The sequence below is a fragment of the Rhinolophus hipposideros genome (genome assembly GCF_964194185.1).
Source record: "Rhinolophus hipposideros genome assembly, chromosome: 2".
Taxonomy (NCBI): Eukaryota; Metazoa; Chordata; class Mammalia; order Chiroptera; family Rhinolophidae; genus Rhinolophus; species Rhinolophus hipposideros.
In genome coordinates, this window is record NC_138048.1 from 101,265,745 (window position 1) to 101,283,898 (window position 18,154).

General features: G+C 36.9%; 1 protein-coding gene across 12 annotated transcripts in view; it reads left to right on the forward strand.

Moving 5' to 3' along the window:
* The window catches only part of ITSN1 (intersectin 1), a 179,492-nt gene that overhangs the window by 80,901 nt on the left and 80,437 nt on the right, over positions 1–18,154 (forward strand). For all 12 annotated transcript variants that reach the window (XM_081070736.1, XM_081070740.1, XM_081070743.1 and 9 more), the window contains 6 exons: positions 1,280–1,395; positions 4,315–4,577; positions 7,387–7,536; positions 7,626–7,766; positions 12,153–12,240; positions 12,378–12,517. In XM_081070736.1, coding sequence (XP_080926862.1) covers positions 1,280–1,395; positions 4,315–4,577; positions 7,387–7,536; positions 7,626–7,766; positions 12,153–12,240; positions 12,378–12,517 — 898 coding nt within the window. The remainder of the gene's footprint in view (positions 1–1,279; positions 1,396–4,314; positions 4,578–7,386; positions 7,537–7,625; positions 7,767–12,152; positions 12,241–12,377; positions 12,518–18,154) is intronic.

Here is an 18,154-nt window from a genome sequence, read left to right on the forward strand (position 1 = left end):
AATGAGTTGCAGTCTTTTTGCTGGTAGTGTGTCTTTTCTTCAGTTTGTAAAAAAAAAAAAAAAAAAAAGCAACATCTGTGAATTTCAATAAAGCAAAGCACAATGAAATGAGGTATGCCTGTGTCAGTAAAACAATGAAGTAAAATATCAACAGATGGGTGATTTTTGTACCAATCTATGTAATTGAAGCTCACTAGAAATTTTAGCAAGTGAAACTGTATCAATCTGGATCTAGAAAATAAAGCTAGGAGATTCTGCCTATGAATTCTACTCGTTCAACAGGTAACAAAATGATGGCAATGTGAAGATTATAGTCAGGAAGATAGTTAAAGAAAATTATTCTGGTCTGAAGCACAATCTCAGTGGAGATGGTAGGGAGCGTAGACCAAGGCCCGGTTGGGAGGAATGTGGAATGACCTGTATCCTACACTCACTCCCACACACACCCCTTCCCATACAACTACATCTTAAGGCTTTAACTTAGAAGAGAACCGTGAGATCTTACCAGCGCAAAGAAGAGTGGAAGAAACAAAGATAAGAATTTCTGTCCTAATTCCTCAACTGTCAAGAAAGACTGCAGAAACAGTTTCCATAAAAGTAAGAGAAATGGAGTCATTACTGTCAGCACGAACACGACACAGGAGCAAGCTAAGGAAACTGTAGAACAAACCAGCACTGGGCCGTTCGTCTGTGAAATCCCATGGCTATAAGCATCACAGTGAGAAGCTGATAAAGAAACAAGTTAAAAAGACAGATCGGTTTAAAGAGCAAGGTTAATGGTTTAAAGTGAAATGAATCCGTAAACTAAGTGATTTGTTTTAAGGGACTATAAAGTGTAGACATTTCATATGTTTATTAAGAGAAAAAATGGCGAGATCTTTGTAAAGGGAAAAGAAATACTCCCAATTAGCTGAGCTGCTCATTGGAGCAATTGAACGTTCCATAAAAAGGTGATGATAATAGCAGCAAACACTTCCTGTGTCCCAGGCACTGTTGTAGTCACTTTATGATTAATTCACTAATTCATTCCTTTGGATTTGCCTTTATTTGGGTAGTGGTTCTAAACATTGGAACCTACTTAGTGTGCAGAGTCTGATGACGTTCAAATATTGTTTTTACAAAACTCTTTGTAAATAGTGAGGATCAAATCTGTTTTTATTCCTAACGATAACGTGATATATGGCATAATCTTTAAAAATTCTTTGTCAGAGTTTGCTCAGTTCCATCTCGACAGCTTTATGTGGATTTGTTTCTTTTTCCTTCTTTTCCATAATTGCAGAAGAGTTCGATCCGGCAGTGGTATATCTGTCATAAGTTCAACGTCAGTAGACCAGAGGTTACCAGAGGAACCAGCTTTAGAAGACGAACAACAACAACTAGAAAAGAAATTGCCTGGTAAGGCAGTCTTTATAGTTGAGTGATATCATATTAGAGATGTTCTATCTCTAAGGCAAAGAAAGATGGAGGTAAAATAAATGTAGCTTTTGACTTTCTTGCTTTGTTCCTTTAACTGACCTTAGGCAGAAAGGAGACACTTTTAATATGCTTTTGGACTTGCATATATGTATACAAATAAGAACCTTATGTACTCTGCTAATGCACCCTTGTTCTAGCTTTTAAATTGAAATCTGATTAGTTAATAATAAACAAAAATCTTATAAATGTGATCTACAAAGCACTCAAAATTGATAAGTCTTTAAGGTAGTTAGTTACTACCACCAGTGCAGAAATAGAATATAAAATCACTACTGTTATTTTCTTAAGTTGTTATGGGAGAATTGGAAACTCTTTAATAACAAGAAGCTATTTGAAATTTAGTGCGAACCTTTTGTAAATAATCCTCATTTTTACTGGTAAACCCATCATACTGTTAAAATATTCTAAGGTGATTGAGTTATTAATGACAAGGTGATAGTTGATGCTAAGAAGCAAGTGAAATTTATTATGGAGTCTCTTTTTGTTAAATGCTTTGTCAGTGTCATTTTGCTGCATTTAAAGTGCTTAGGGGTTAATTGACCTACTCAGGACACTAGTTCTCCCAGTTTCCTCTTTAAACTAAATTACTTTTGTTGACTGATAAACTACTTATTGAAAATGTTCTTTGTGCAAATATATTGAGCACAGTGAAGAATCTAAATGTTAATAATACATGGTCATACCTTCTCGAAGGTTATACTATAATTGAGGATTTAAGACCTCCATATAAACAATCACCAAAGCAGTGCATAAGTGTGATAAATTTCTGAAGACAGTGTTACAGAGGCACAGTCAAGCTTATTTAGAGCTGATTGGCATAGACTGGGAAAGACACAAGGAATTAAATCTATGGAAGAGGTCACAGTTGAGTGGAGACTTGAAGATGAATAAGGTCGTTACAAGTGGAATGGAGAAGCTTTTTAGGCTGATAATCATGAGAATAAAGACTCAAAGGCAAATAAGGACAGGAATCCTTAGAATTGGGAATTTTCATTTTCTGTTGGTGATAGACATTCATTTAAAGTTTTGAACAGGCAGTTTTTTGTTTGTGCATCTATTATTTTAACAGCCATTTATTATGTGCCTCCTGTGTACCAGCAATAGGACCAGATGTTGGAATTTAAAAGATGTGTAGAGACTTACAGTTTTCGTTTTTTAATTGAGGTAAAATTCACATAACATAAAGTTGATCATTTTAAAGTGTACAATTCAGTGGTTGTCTTAGGGCTGCCATGACAAAATACCATAGTTTGGGTGGCTTGCACAGCAGAAATTTATTTCTCACAGTTCTAGAAACTAGGAAGTTGAAGATCAAGGTGCTGTCCAATTCAGGTCCTGGGTAGGGCTCTCTTCTTGGCTTGCAGATGGTTGTCTTCTGGCTATGTCCTTACTTGACCTTTTCTTGTGTGCCCAGGGACAGAGAAAGCTATCTCTGTGTCTTCCTCTTCTTATAAGGCCACTAATGTCATCATGAGGGTCCCACCCTCATGACCTTATCTGAGGCCCTGTCTCCATATACCATCACATTGGGGATTACAGCTTCAACATATGAATTTGGGAACATAGTTAGTCCATAGGAGTGGCATTTAGTACACCACCTCTATCTAGTTCTGAAACATATTCATCACCCCAAAAGAAAGCTCCATACCCAGTCACTCCACATTCTCCCTTCTCCCCAGCCCCTGGCAACCTTTTATGTCTGGCTTCTTTCACTGAGCATAATATTTTTGAAAGTTATCCACATTTTGCATGTGTATTCCATTCCTCTGTAAGGCTGAAGGGACTTTCAGTTTTAAGGGAGCTAAGGAAAAGGGCTGTTGCCTCCTCTGAAATCAGTAAAGGAACAAGAAGAACAAGAAAGCCAAAGCATGGCTGCCATCTTTGATCTCTAATCCCTAACCACAGTGTGTGAGGAAAGTCCGTCAAAAGCAGTGAAAGCCAGACAGAAACGTGGGAAGTAGCCAAGAAAGGATGCTCACAGCTACAGATCTCAAGACAAAGTGTGAAGTGACAATTCTTGAAATAGATTGGGGACAATGGGAATGCATGCTACACAGGGTGGCAGTGAGCGCTTCCCTTGTCTGGGGTTGGTTCCAAGGAGAAGCGTGTGAGGCAGACACAAAACTGAATAATAGGCACTGCTGAAAACAGAGTTAAGGCCATAGAGGATCGGATTCTTTTTTAAAAAAGCAAAGTAAAACGGATACAAATTGTTAGCAAGGACTAGAAAAAAATGATTGACATGAGAATAGTCTAAAATTCATAGTTGGTGTTCCCCAAAGAAGAAAATTGAATAACGGATTAGAAAAAAAATTTATTGAATGCGATCTGCATAATGATGAGGCCACAGCTTGTTCTTTGGTGTGAAACACAGGATACTTCCCTTCCTATCCCTGCTTCCGGAAATCATTGTTAGAATAGGAGACACAGCAGTGCAGTTAGAAGCTAAGGGGCAAGTAGGAGAGACGCATGATACAGAAGACATACAGGGTCAGTTGCTGAATCAAGGTCTTGGAGAAGGGAAAGGATAGAGTAATGGGAAAGGAAAGGAGATTTGGTGATGAGGCAGAATTGCTATAAAAAGAGTATTCTAGAAACGGTGTTTGGCGTTTTGAACACCATGATATGACATTCATCATGGAAGGGACCGTATGTAAGCAAAGAGGTTAGGTGAGGGCATTTTCGGAGTGCTTGTAACAAGGGCACAGGCAGAAGGGAAGCTTAGGGAGTTCTGGTTTGCGTTTATACTACAAATTTCATATATAGTGTTGAGTTTTTTGTTCCTTGGTGTGTTGAATATCATGACTTTTCATAATTGTTTTATTTCTTGTTTTAAAGTAACATTTGAAGATAAGAAGCGTGAGAATTTTGAACGTGGCAATTTGGAACTGGAGAAACGAAGACAAGCTCTTCTGGAGCAACAGCGAAAAGAACAGGAGCGCTTGGCACAGCTAGAGCGGGCGGAGCAGGAAAGGAAGGAGCGGGAGCGCCAGGAACAGGAGCGCAAAAGACAACTGGAGTTGGAGAAGCAACTGGAAAAGCAGCGGGAGCTAGAGCGGCAGAGAGAGGAGGAGAGAAGGAAAGAGATCGAGAGACGAGAGGTGAGCAGCTGGGGAGAAACCCACAATTAGCATGTGTTCTTGTGCACCCTCCCCCATTCTGCCTCTCGCTTCAGAATCATTCAAGTAATATGTTAATACAATCTTTTTTTTTTTCCCCTTCTTCCACCTCCCCAACCCACTCCGGTTCAAGCCGTTGTTTCTCAGTCTAGTTGTAGGACACAGCTCCCTGGTCCATGCTGGTATTATGAACCTTGCGCTCCATCCCCCCTGAAGCGGCAGCTCCTGGCAGCTCTTGCTGGCTGCCAGCCGATTATGATGGCTGCCGGCCACTCACGCTGGCCACCGGCCACTCATGGCAGCACACGGTAGCCCACAGCAGCTCACACCAACCATTGGCTGCTCATGGCAGCCCACCTCCAGGGAGAGCTGTTGTTCACAGTCTTAGCTGTAGAGGGTACAGCTCACTGGCCCATGTGGGAATCTAACCTGGCGACCTTGGCATTAGGAGCATGGTGCTCCAACCACCTAAGCCACTGGGCCGGCCCCCTCCCTTTTTTCCCCCACAATTCAGTAGTTTTAGTATATTCACTAAGTTGTGGAACCATCACCCTCTCTAATTCCAGAACATTTTTATCAACCCAAAAAGAAACTACTTACCCATTACGCAGTAACTCTGCTTTCCCCTCTCCCCATAGCCCTTACTCACCACTGATTTAACTTTTTCTCTATTAGGTTTGCCTATTCTAGACATTTCGAATAAGTGAAATTATACAATATGTGGCCTTTTGTGTGTAGCTTTCACTTAGTATAATGTTTTCAAGGTTTTTCCAAGTTATGACATGAATCAGTGTTGTATTCCTTTTTATGGCTGAATAGTATCCCATTACATGAATATACCACATTTTATTTATCTGTTCATCAGCTGATGGATATTTGGATTGTTTCTTTTTGGATATTGTGAATAATTTTGCTATGAGTGGTCATGTATAAGTTCTTAATACAATCTTATAACAAGCCACTGATATTAGTTGCGTTTTTTTCCTCTGCATTTATATACATGTATAGAAATAGAAAGGTTTATGTGGTGGAGAGGTTGAGGGTTTAGTGGAAATTTTTTTTTAATCACTGTGATGTGTCATACTAATATTCTTCTGCACATTTTTTTTTTCCACTTAAAAAAAAAATTTGTCTAGGAGATCTTCACTATATTCTATGGAAGGGTTCATAAATTTGGTACCATAGCTGGGTAGGGGCCAAGCCAATCTCTTGTCTTTCCAATTTTAGTATATTGCTACAGAGGAAATGCCATGATTCTCTTGTGTGAATGAAATACATTTTAAAGATGGGGAGTTTGTTTTGTTTTGTTTCAGTTAATACTTTGGTTTCAACTCCTGCTAATTACTTTAGAAAACGTGTAGCCATAACCTGCCTTTTATTCAGGCCGACGCTCGCCGATACAGGATTTTAATTTCCAGAATGGGCAACCAGAAAATAGCCTTCCCTTCTTCAGTGTAAAAAAAAAAAAAGAAAGATAAAGGAAATTTTAGAGTATTTATTCAGAATTATTTAATGGGCATTTACCACATGCCAGACATTGATAATCCTTGGAAATGCAGAGGTGAGTAGGTACTCACCTGTCTGCGAGGTCCTTTCAGTGTAGCTGGAGGACAGGTACATAAGAAGCAATTACAGTAAAGAGTGTCAGATGCTGTGGCAGGTACTCTACCTAGTAGCCATCAGTCAGCTTTGAAGACAGCTGACATTGCCAGAGAAATTACAAAACCTTCTGTGGTAAAAAGGAAATGAATGATGTGGGACAAAGGTCGTGAACTTTTAAAACTTGTGATAAGTACCGGTTTCCCCCACTATCCAAAAGTAGTATTTCTGTGAAAACTTCCGTAAGCTGAAACGGTCTAAAGTGAAGAAGCATTTCCCATTAATTTATAGGGAAAAATTTTTGAGTGTTCCCGGACCCAAAAAATAACCTACCAAATCATGCCAAATATGCTTACATATGTCCAGTTTTACGCTAAGTCTAACACCTTACGAGCTCTCTTAGGTTTTCGGATACCTTGCTAACAGGATGTACCAAATAAATGGAAATAAAGCACGGGTGCTCACAGACAGTTCAAAGCTATGGTGGCTTGAGGCTAAGTAGGATGCTGAGTGTTGTTTCCAGGGGAGGGGCTTGGTGGGGCCACTCTCGCTGCTCAGAGTGCCACTGCCTCTATAATGGCTTGCTGCAAATCAAATGCTGAATGCTATTTTGGGTTTTCACCTTTTTTCGTAAAAGCGAAAATCCTCTTCCGATTTCTTTCAGTTAGTAAAAATTGGTACTTACATAGGTCTTTAATAAAGCAAAATGGCATAACCCGAACTTTCGAAAAGAGGGGGATACCTGTACTAATTTCTCCTTTAATGGAAGAAATAATTACTCGTTTGATGGAAGAAAGTTTTTATTTGTTTTTTCTGTTCTGGGGGTTTTGGTTTGATTTTAATAGACTAAAGACATTTTCCTTGCTCCTCCTGAGTCAGTAAATAAGGAAGGACAATTTCATTTTACACATCAGGTATTCTCAAAGGCCTAAGCAATCCAGTGGTCAAGTGATCCCATATATTTTCCATCTTATGTAAATACTCTAGTCTTTCTAAATATTCCTTTTTTCATAGAAGGAAACTATATTTGTACAAATTCTGTTTTGCTATTTTGTAATAGAATTTCCTGTAATGTTTAATAATACTTCATTCCTAGAAGAAAAGATTTACTAGGTGGTATATTTATTAAGCTATATAGGATAGTGTTTAAGAACTGAAAAATTAGTAAGTCGTTTGTTTGTGTGTGTCACAGGCTGCAAAACGAGAACTTGAAAGGCAACGGCAACTTGAATGGGAACGAAATCGAAGACAAGAGCTGTTAAATCAAAGAAACAAAGAACAAGAAGACATAGTTGTACTGAAAGCAAAGAAAAAGACTTTGGAATTTGAATTAGAAGCTCTAGTGAGTGAAGTATGATTATGCTTTGGGAATATATTAATACTGAACAATTAAAACTGGTAATAATTTTTATTATTTTTCATTTATTAAAGAATGATAAAAAACATCAACTAGAAGGAAAACTTCAAGATATCAGATGTCGATTGACCACCCAAAGGCAAGAAATTGAGAGTACAAACAAATCGAGAGAGTTGAGAATTGCTGAAATCACCCATCTGCAGCAACAATTACAGGTGAGAAAATATGTCCCTTCAAAGCTCAACCAGCATCAAGCATCTACTAGGTACTGGGCTCTGGGAAGTCACGATGAAGTGCACAGATTCCTTGCCTGAAAAGTAGGCTTTCCAGTAAACAAACTCAACACGTGTTTGCTGAGCCCTGCTGTGTGCTGGCCAGGCACTCTCGTAGGCGCTCATGGTCCAGCAGTGAGCAGCAGAGACTCCCCACCCCTTCCGTTCTTGGAGCTTATCTTCTATTTGCAGGGCAGACACACTAATAAAATCAGTCAAGTATGTACTCTAGTAGGTGATGAACAGTGCTCTGGAGAGTGAGTAGGGAAGAGCTTGACAGTGTTGGGGGTAGGGAGGGCTGTGGTTTTAAATAAGGTGGTAAGGACAGGCCTCGCTGTGAGGGTTCTATTTAAACAAAGAAAGAGATGAGCGCCTAACCTGTGTGGATACCTGGCAGAGCAGGCTTTAGCAGTGCGGAAGCTCTGAGGCTGTACCTGGGCTCTGGGATGCAGGTTACCACAAGGAGACCACTGTGATTGGAAGAGGTGGGAGCTGGATCATGTAGGACCTGTAGTCCATTCACAGGAATTTGGCTTTACCATGAGAATGACAATAAAGAAGTACAGTTTGAGTATTTTAGAGGAAGTATGAGAGGTGTATATTCTGTTCCATTCATCTACGAGTGTATCTATCCTTTTACCAGTACCTCGCTCTGTGGATAAGTGTAGCTTTATAGTAATGTTTGAAATCAATTACTGTGAGATCTTCAATATTTTTTTTCCAAATCATTTTGGCTATTTTAGGTCCTTGACATTTCCACATAAGTTTTAGAATCAGCTTTTCAGTTTTGACAAAGATACTTAGAATTCTGATTGGTGTTTCATTGAATTTATAGATCAGTTTGGGAAGAATTGGCATTTTGACAATATTGAGTCTTACAGTATATTTCATATTTATTTAGTTTTTTATGTTATAAATTTCTCTCAATAGTATTTTATAGTTTTCACTGTTTAAGCCTTGTACGTATTTTGTAAAGTCTATCCCTAAGTATTTCCTGGTTTTGATGTTATTTCAATTTACAATTTGATGTCCATATATAAAAATAGAATTTATTTTTACTTATCGACCTTATATCTACAATGTTGCTTAACATATTTATTCTAGTAGCTTTTTAAGCTTTCTTAGTGTTTCTATGTATATAAACATGTCTGTGACTAAAGAAACTTGCTTTCTTTTCTCCCTAATTTTCAATCTATATAACCTTTCTTTTTTTTTTTTGTTTTTTTTGTTTTAACTGCATTGATCACAATCTCCAGTACTATGTTGAATAGAAATGGTGAGAGTCTTGTTCTTGGTCTTTGGAGGAAAGGATTCAGTCTCTCACCATTAAGTATGATCTTACTTGTAGGGTTTTTGGTAGATACCCTTTATTAGGTTGAGGTATTTCCCGCCTGTTTCTTTTTTGCTGAGAGTTTTTATCATGCACAAGTGTTAAATTGGGTCATATAATTTTTTGCCCTGCATCTATTGAGATGTTTACTTGTTGTTTTTTCCCCCTTTACTTCGTTAACATAGTCATTTACTTTGGTTGAAATTTGAATGTTAAATCAGCCTTCCATTCCTGGATAAACCACACTTGGTCATGGTGTATTATCACTTTAAAAAATATATTTTATTAGATCCAATTTGCTATAATTAAGGATGTTTTCATTTAAGTTCATGAGGGATATTAATTAGTTTATAGTTTTCTTGTAATGTCCTTATCTAGTTTGGGTATCAGGGTAATAAATATGAAAAAATAGTAACTTGGAGAATACTCTTTCCTTTTCTGTTTTCTAAAAATGTTTGTGTTGAAAAGGTATTTCTTCTTTGAATTTTTGGTGGTATTCACTTGAGCTTAGAACTTTCTGTGTGGTAAGACTTTTAACTGTAAAATTTAATCAATAGACATAGGACTATTCAGATTTTGTTTCTTCTTGAGTCTGTTTTGATAATTTGTATCTTTCAATGAATTTATCCATTTTATCTAAGTTATCAAATTTATTTGTGTACAGTTGTTTACAATATTTTCTTATTATTTTTTGGAAATCTGTAGTATCCGTAGTGATGTCACTTCTTTCATTCCTCGTATTAAGGATTTGTATTTTCTCTCTCCCCCTCCAAGTCTTCCTCTTCCTCCCCACCTTCCTTCTTTTCCTCCTCTCTCTTCCCTTCCTCCTCCATCAATCTAGTTAGAAGTTTATTGGCTTTATTGATTTTTTTTTTAATAAGCTCTTGGTTTTATTGATTCCCCCCACCCCCCCCATGATGTCTGTTTTGTGTTTCATTTATTGAGGCACTTTATTATTTCCTTCCATCTACTTTCTTTGGGTTTAATTTGCTTTTTTTAGCTTCATAAAGAGGAAGTTTACATTATTGAATTTGGATCTTTCTTCATATCTGATATAAACATTTTAAGCTATAAATTTCCCTCTAAGCATTGCCATAGCCATATGCGTATATCACAAATTTTTAATATGTTGTGTTTTCATATTAATTCAATTCACAATTGTTTTTGATTTCCTTTGTCATTTCTTCTTTTATGAGTTATTTAGAATTATGCTGTTTAGTTTCCAAATATTTGGATTTTTTCCAAGTATCTTATTGATTTCTGATTTATTTGTGCTATGATCTGAGTGTACTGTCTGATTTCAATCCTTTTTAATCCTTTTAAGTTTATTGAGACTTACTTTATGATTCAACATGTAATCTGTCTGGGAGAATATTTCATATGCACTTGTAAAGAATATATACGCTGTTGTACTTGGGTGCAGTGTCTCATAAACACAAATCAGATCATGTTGATTCATGGTGTTTGTGTCTTATGTGTCCTTACTGATTTTGTGACTTCCTTCAGCTGCTGAGATGGGAGTGTTAAATCTCTATCATTGCAAATTTGTCTATTTTTCTTTCAGTCTGTTAACTGTTGTTTCAAGTACTTTGAACTTCTAATCAATTTGAGATATTTGGATATGACATGTATTGTAAATAGTATCAGAATTTCACTGCTAGAAATTCTTTGAAAATATTAAAAATGCATGCACCTTTTTCTTCTGTATGGCAGCTCTCTCTATATATGTCTTTCACTAATTCTTTATGAGATGTTTCATAAAACATTCCCTTGGAAAATGTAGTAGTGATGACCATATGCTTATTTCTTATCTCACTGAATGTGCTGTGACCAAACACATTTTTGTTATTTAAGATTGACACTTAGCATGTTCATTTATTGATAATAAAATGCAAATCAAGGTTCCTGATGTGAAATAAGAAACTTTGGTATTGGGTAATAGGCCTTGCCTTAATTTAGGGAGGAGAATAAGAGAAGCTCAGTTCACCATGCTTTTTGGGAAAATGATCTGATTTGTGTATTCTATTTTGTCCAGATTTTGGGTGTTTGTGGGGATTATTCTTCATATGAGAAGATGCTTCCAAATCCTCTCTATTGAGCTAAATCTCTCTACTATTCAGATATATAGTACATAAAGATTTGTTAGATACAAGCCAGTCTATATCTAAAGATGGTTGTTCCAAAAAATACTGGTTCCTAGCCTCTGATGAAAATTTTTAATTAAAACATTTTTATTTTTCAAACTGAAAACATCACATAGAGATCTTTTTTTAAATCAAGGTAAAAATCAAAGTAAAATATTCCTTACATGCTGGAAAGGCTGTTGTTTTACTGAAATGTATAGAAACCAAATAGGATCATTTCGGCTGAACTTAATATGTATATAATGCTTGACAAGTCACCCATGAAAATTCCAAATAGCTTGTACAGTGTGATTTAGCTTTTTTCTTACATCATTTAAAAATAGTTGGCTCAAGACTTTTTGTCTACCTTTTTAAAATTGTAGCTGCATCGTGAGTGGTGGAAAAACATGTGGCAGCTAAAGATTCTTATTGTTAAAATTCTCTTGGATTTATGTTTCCAACTTCAGGTGTATGGTAAACCTCAATTCAGCCCTATTTAGTATTAAAGTTCAAAACAGAATAGTTTCTATTAAACTTCACAGACAACAGAGATCATTACTTTCAGTTTTCTCCACTAAGTATGTTTTTTAAAGCTTACAAATAGGCAGTAAGTCAACAAAAATTTAAGAAATATCAAGGGAGCTATAATTGTCTGAACTTTATTTCAATGAAAAGCAATTGGCAAACAGTGAATTCCTTGGCAAGAAAGCAGGAACCGCCCTGACTAGAGATTAAATGCCTTTTCACCCAGAGAGGGTTTGGGATGAGATTAGAAGAATCTTTGAGGAACCAGAAAACTGACCTATGTCCTCATCAACATTGAATATAGATGTGTCGTTTTCCCTGTCATTCGTGGTTGTTTCCCTTCTTTTCTAGGAGTCTCAGCAAATGCTTGGAAGACTTATTCCAGAAAAACAGATACTCATTGACCAGTTAAAACAAGTTCAGCAAAACAGTTTGCACAGTAGGTGTTTTAGTTTTAAAATTCTCCATTTCCTTTTTCACTGACAACTTTTTTAAGTGAAAGGAGAACATTAAAAACTATTTTTCCTCATTGCCAGTTTAAAAAAAATTTTATATTACAATGTTTTTCTAAAACAGGAGATTCACTTCTTACACTCAAAAGAGCCTTAGAAGCAAAAGAACTAGCTCGGCAGCAGCTACGAGACCAACTGGATGAAGTTGAGAAAGAAACTAGATCAAAACTACAGGAGATTGATATTTTCAATAATCAACTGAAGGTAAATATTCTGTGTGTTCCTGTATGTATCTTACCCTTTAATTTTTCTAAGTGGCCAGATGATTAGTTGATATTTATCCCAGGCAGAATAATTTATTCTGGTTTGTCAGCCTCCATGAAAGCCTTCACATTTATAGATGAACATTATGTAATTTAAATTGCATTTTTCTCCTTTAAAATATAAAAATGAGGGCTGGCCTGGTGGCTCAGGCTGTTAGAGCTCCATGCTCCTAACTCTGAAGGCTGCTGGTTCGATTCCCCAACGGGCCAGTGGGCTCTCAACCACAAGGTTGCTGGGTCAATTCCTCAAGTCCCGCAAGGGATGGTGGGCAGCGCCCCCTGCAACTAAGATTGAACATGGCAACTTGAGCTGAGCTGCCTTCCGGATGGCTCAGTTGGTTGGAGCACGGGCAAGGTTGCCAGTTCGATTCCCCGAGTCCCTCAAGTGATGGTGGGCAGCGCCCCCTGCAACTAAAGATTGAACACGGCACCTTGAGCTGAGCTGCCACTGAGCTCCCTGGTGGCTCAGTTGGTTGGAACATGTCCTCTCAACCACAAGGTTGCCAGTTCGACTCCCGCAGGGGATGGTGGGCTGCACCCCCCGCAACTAGCAACGGCAACTGGACCTGGAGCTGAGCTGCGCCCTCCACAACTAAGACTGAAAGGACAACAACTTGACTTGGGGGAAAAAAAAGTCCCGGAAGTACACACTGTTCCCCAATAAAGTCCTGTTCCCCTTCCCCAATAAAATATATATAAATGAATTTGACATCTATAAATTATGGCTGAGTGAGTGACCCCAACATAACACTTATCTTTAACTTGAATTATATTTTTACACATCTCCATCCTTTTGTTTGTTGAAACTACATCAAGTTGAATTCTAAAAACTAGGCTCCAAAAGCTTCATTTTTCTTATTTTCTTTGTTTTATGTCTCTACTAAAAATGGATTGTTTTCTCTTTTAAAACTAAGAAATTTTCTGCCACTTCTTACCTTTAGGATTGTTCTTGAATGTAGATATTTTATTTTGTTACCTCATATTTTAAATTTTTATTGTTTAATGGAGTAATTGCTTTTGTCTCAGTGGCAAAAGTGGTGTATGGTTTTGTCACATTTACACAGTAAAACTCAGGAAAATGCTGACGTTCTTAGGGAATGTAAAGGTGGTTATCACAGCCTCTTTCTGACTTGGTGCTCTCAATTTCACTTCACAACTTTATCATCTTAAGATGTTAACTCTTACCTTATGATAAAACCACAATACAAGCAATTCGTTTCTTATCAACAGTGATCATATACTTTAGATTTAAGTAGATATTGGAGTTTTTATCAATTATGTTCTGATAAAAAATTGGATTTTACATTTTTAAAAAATATGTTCGTTTTCCTTTTCTAACTTAAAATCCTTTATGCTTGATTCTGGCTGACTTAGCTTTGGTAACTAGGAAAAAGTAAACTTCTATTCTTTATTACTAAAAATAGAAAGAAATTAGAAAGCATATTTGAGATTTTTAGTTGAACTTTGAATTGAGATTGTAGGCCAAATTGTCTGGACACCCAAGTTTGAGGCATTCGGGCTTTTTTTTTTCTTTTCCCAGAGTAATAGGTAATGAACTTTTCTCAACTGTACAATTCCAGGAAAGTGCTCTTAGGGGAAATATTATTTGAGCCAACTTAGTGTTTTTCTTCACCTCGCTTTCATGTTTACATAGAATGTGTGTGTGTGTGTAGTCTATACTTGTACGTGTATGATTATATGTGCTGTGTAAGTATGGGAAGTACAGGTGTAAGTTCTCTAGCTCTAGGATAAGCGCAATAAAAATGACCACATTAACTCTCATTGTGACTTGCTACTATTTTAAGCCATAAGAATATGATACTGTGTGCAAGCTTACAGTGCTTTTTAATAATCTCTTGGAATATAAGCTGTTAAGTATTCAGGTATCTTTTGAACCCAGGCAGTAGTCCAGTTTCTGCCTTACCCTTAAGACTCCCTTTTAACTTACAACAAGGAGAGGGAAGGATTAAAAAAAAAGACTCCTTTTTCTAGAAGTTTGACTCACAAATTAGAAAGTGATATTCCAGTAGATGATTTTTTTTACAAATGCCTAGATGATTTGACAATGATTTAAGCCATGGAAGTGCTGTTATACTGCTAAAGAGAACACCCTTAAAATGTGGTGTAAGTCATTCTTATTGTGTTTAGGCTGCCTTCAGTATTAGAGAATTGTTTATACAAAGGCTAATTTTAGCTCTTTATTCCACCAGCTCCTTTTCCAAATATATTTATTTTTAAATAAGAACATTTCTTTCCGTCTTAATTTTTATTTTGGTTTCCATTATTACTTTAAATTTAAGTTAATGTGGAGAGTGAAAAAAAATCAAGCCAGTATAGCCATATTATTTCAAGAACCCGTTTGGAGGGCTTGATGTTATGTTGCCTTATGGTTATGAAACCAAAACAAACACGTAAATTGAAGAATCAAAAGATTTATCATTTGAGTGAGACAACTCAGAGGCCAGTTTAAGATTTGGTCCCTTGAGGATCTCCTGCCTATCCTTGTAGCCACATTGGAAAACATGAAACGTTTTGTTTCTGATTTAGAGCATGTCTTCATTAGCAGCTGTAATTTCTTGTAAGATGAGATAGACCAGGCATGCCAGCATTCTGACCCTTGGGATTCCTTCCATGCGTCTCTTACCGCAGCAGTGTCCTGTCCCAACAGCGTCCACATTAATGATGCAAAAATTACGTGTACCTTGCCAGGAGTGCAGCACTGGCGATTGTCCACTCGTTCTACACACCCAATTTGATGGTGCGAATTTGCTATATCCTAAACCTTCCTCTCCCAAAAGGAAACCAGCCGGAGAATATAGAAATTAGAATTTGGCAGTTTCATTTGATATTCATGTAGGTGGTTCACTTAGAAGAAGAAAGTGTAATTCACTCATTATCAACTCATATGGTGACACTGGAGAAATACCTTATGGAGTGAAAACATGTTAAATTAGTTGACCAGAACGCTGAACGTCCGCTCCATAAATGAAGATTACATTTAGCAAAAACTAATTCTCATGCTTATTTGGTACAAAACTACTTGCAAAAAAGCCATTTATGTATTTTGATGCTCATTCAAAATCATGTCCAGTACATTCTATTGTTTTTTTTCTCCTTTTAAAACAAAAAAAACATTCCATCTGATTTAGTCCTGTCTACGAGATCCTTGTTCAGATTCATTATTCTTTTGAGGGTCTCTCCCTTTCTCTTCAGTTCAGGAAGAATTACACTCCTGCCTCTTCACCCAAGATCTGATAACCAATGATGGAAATTCTCAAATCATTAATTAAAGAGGAAAAGAATTACTTTTGCCGTCAGGTTAATTAACAGATGTTTCATATGGGTAGCAACATATTGAAAACATAAAACATATTTACAATTATGGTCTGTTGGTAAATGGCTCCAGATTCAGGACGGTGGAACATAAGATCTCTAGAGTCTTGGACCTTTGTGTTTCTGTCTAATCTCAGAGAAATTGAGCTCTCATTCTTTCCTTTCAGACAAGGCTCTTTTTCATGTATTTTAATAGACTTTTACCTTATAGATGTGATATTTTTATATTCCAAAAGTGATCCCAAGACATATGTATCTTTGTTTTTCTAATTTATCACCCCAAGCCAAGAATTACTTGAGAAAGGAAACAGGAATCTTACCGTAGTGAGTAAACTTTGCTTTTATAAATCTATGGAAAAGGGAAAGTGGGAGAAGGGGAGAAATGTACTGCCCTGAGATGCTGAAGCTCTTGTGCCAGAAATTGCCCGATTGGCAGCCTTGGTATCTATGCTGCCTTTTCTATGAACAGTAAATTTTAGCTTTTTGATGATCAAAGGAAGTATTCAGCCAGTGATTTCACCAGAAATAATTGATTTTGTTAGTAATTATTCCTAGCATTAATACTTCTTAAGGTTGTTATTTAATTCAATGGATCACATTTGCGCACCATAATTTCTGCCTTTAAAATATATTCTATATGTAGCAAATATTTTATCATGCTAAGAAGTCAATAGGTCTTCTCATATTCGTGTTCTAGAAACATCAGTTTAAAATCGATTACCTATGACTTGCTCTTTTTACCTCATTTTATAGGAAAATCAAAACTCTCAATATTTTTTGGACAACTTGTACTTAAAGGGCACATAGAGTCATCCTGATAATTGTTTCTTACACGCAGTGCTTAGCTATAGGTATAAAATTATCATTCGAACATGTCTCAAATAACTCTACCAATAGGGACTTTTTGGACAATAGCGCTTGACTTCACCTTGCCCTTGGAAATGTTAGTAGTTTCTGTAACAGTTTTCCTTGGCACTGATGGCCTATGCTCTGTATTTTAACGTCTTAACTACATAGAGCAACATAAAGGATAGCGTATAGTTTTTAAGTCTCCATTGAAGTGGATGCCAAATAAAGAGAGTCCATCACACGAAGAGACTAGATGTTGTGTTTCATGTTGCAAAGTTGAGTCCCTGTTGGTTCCCGTCTAGTCCCTGTGTGCTGGACAAGGCCTAACGTGAGTCATGTTTACATTTCAGCATTTCTTTCTTCCAGTCAGTGGCGGTGGGGGAGGCAGTGTCACAGTGCCTGGAAGTTCTCCCGGGCCTCGTCATCCACTTAGACTTATTTCTAAAGGTCCATGCCCTCCTCAGGCAATGCAGATCTTTGTCAGGCTAAGAACGGTGAAGCATCTCCAGCTCTATGCGTCTGTTGCCCCCACACAGATGAGTGCTCAGTGCCCAACAGCATTTACCGTGACGTGCTAAGCCTTCTTTGTAAAAGTTAATCATGATTAGTTATTATTAATCATGGTGTATGAGGGAATCTTTCCTCTTGACAAATTGTGTGTGTGTTGGTGGAAGCTCCTAATTACAAGCTGGAGAAGGTGCTGTGTACTGTAGTCTTGTCTTTATATCAGGCATTGTTGGCACTGCATTTGCTACTTGGCTACAAAAGTTGAAAAGAGAACACTCAGTAATTATTTGGATCTATATGCACACTTCCATCATATGGGAAACAGTATTATAGTCAGTGTACTATTGCAAAAGTGGACTGTTTTCTAAGGAAAATTTGAGTATAGAGTATATAGGACTAATTCAGAATTCAGAATTATATTCCTTAATATACTTGGGAAATTCATAATTTAATTTTCTTAAATTAGACACAAGAGGCTATTAGAAATACAAATCCTGCCTGTAATAATACCCATCCTAAAAATTGCTCCTAGGAACTGAATTATTGTTGAAATGAGAATGCCAGTTTATAGTGAAAAGGTTCTTGGCTTAACTAAGGCTTTTATGCTCTTGGTTTCAGACACTTGCTTTCATGGCAGGCTCATTCATTATGAAGGCAGTGAAAGGCAAAATGTTTAGCAACCAGGGAAAAAAAGAAGAGAGCTGGAGAAAGAACTGCAGAACAGAATGAAAAGTCAGGGAAAAAAATGCATCTGAAGGGAAACAATGAAGGAAAGAAAAAGATCCAGAAAGAGGAGATGCAGAGACAGCAGAGAAACCAGTGTGAATTCCAATAATAATGTTGTTTTTTCATACCAGTAGAATAATGTTTGGCTGTTTCATGGTTTTGC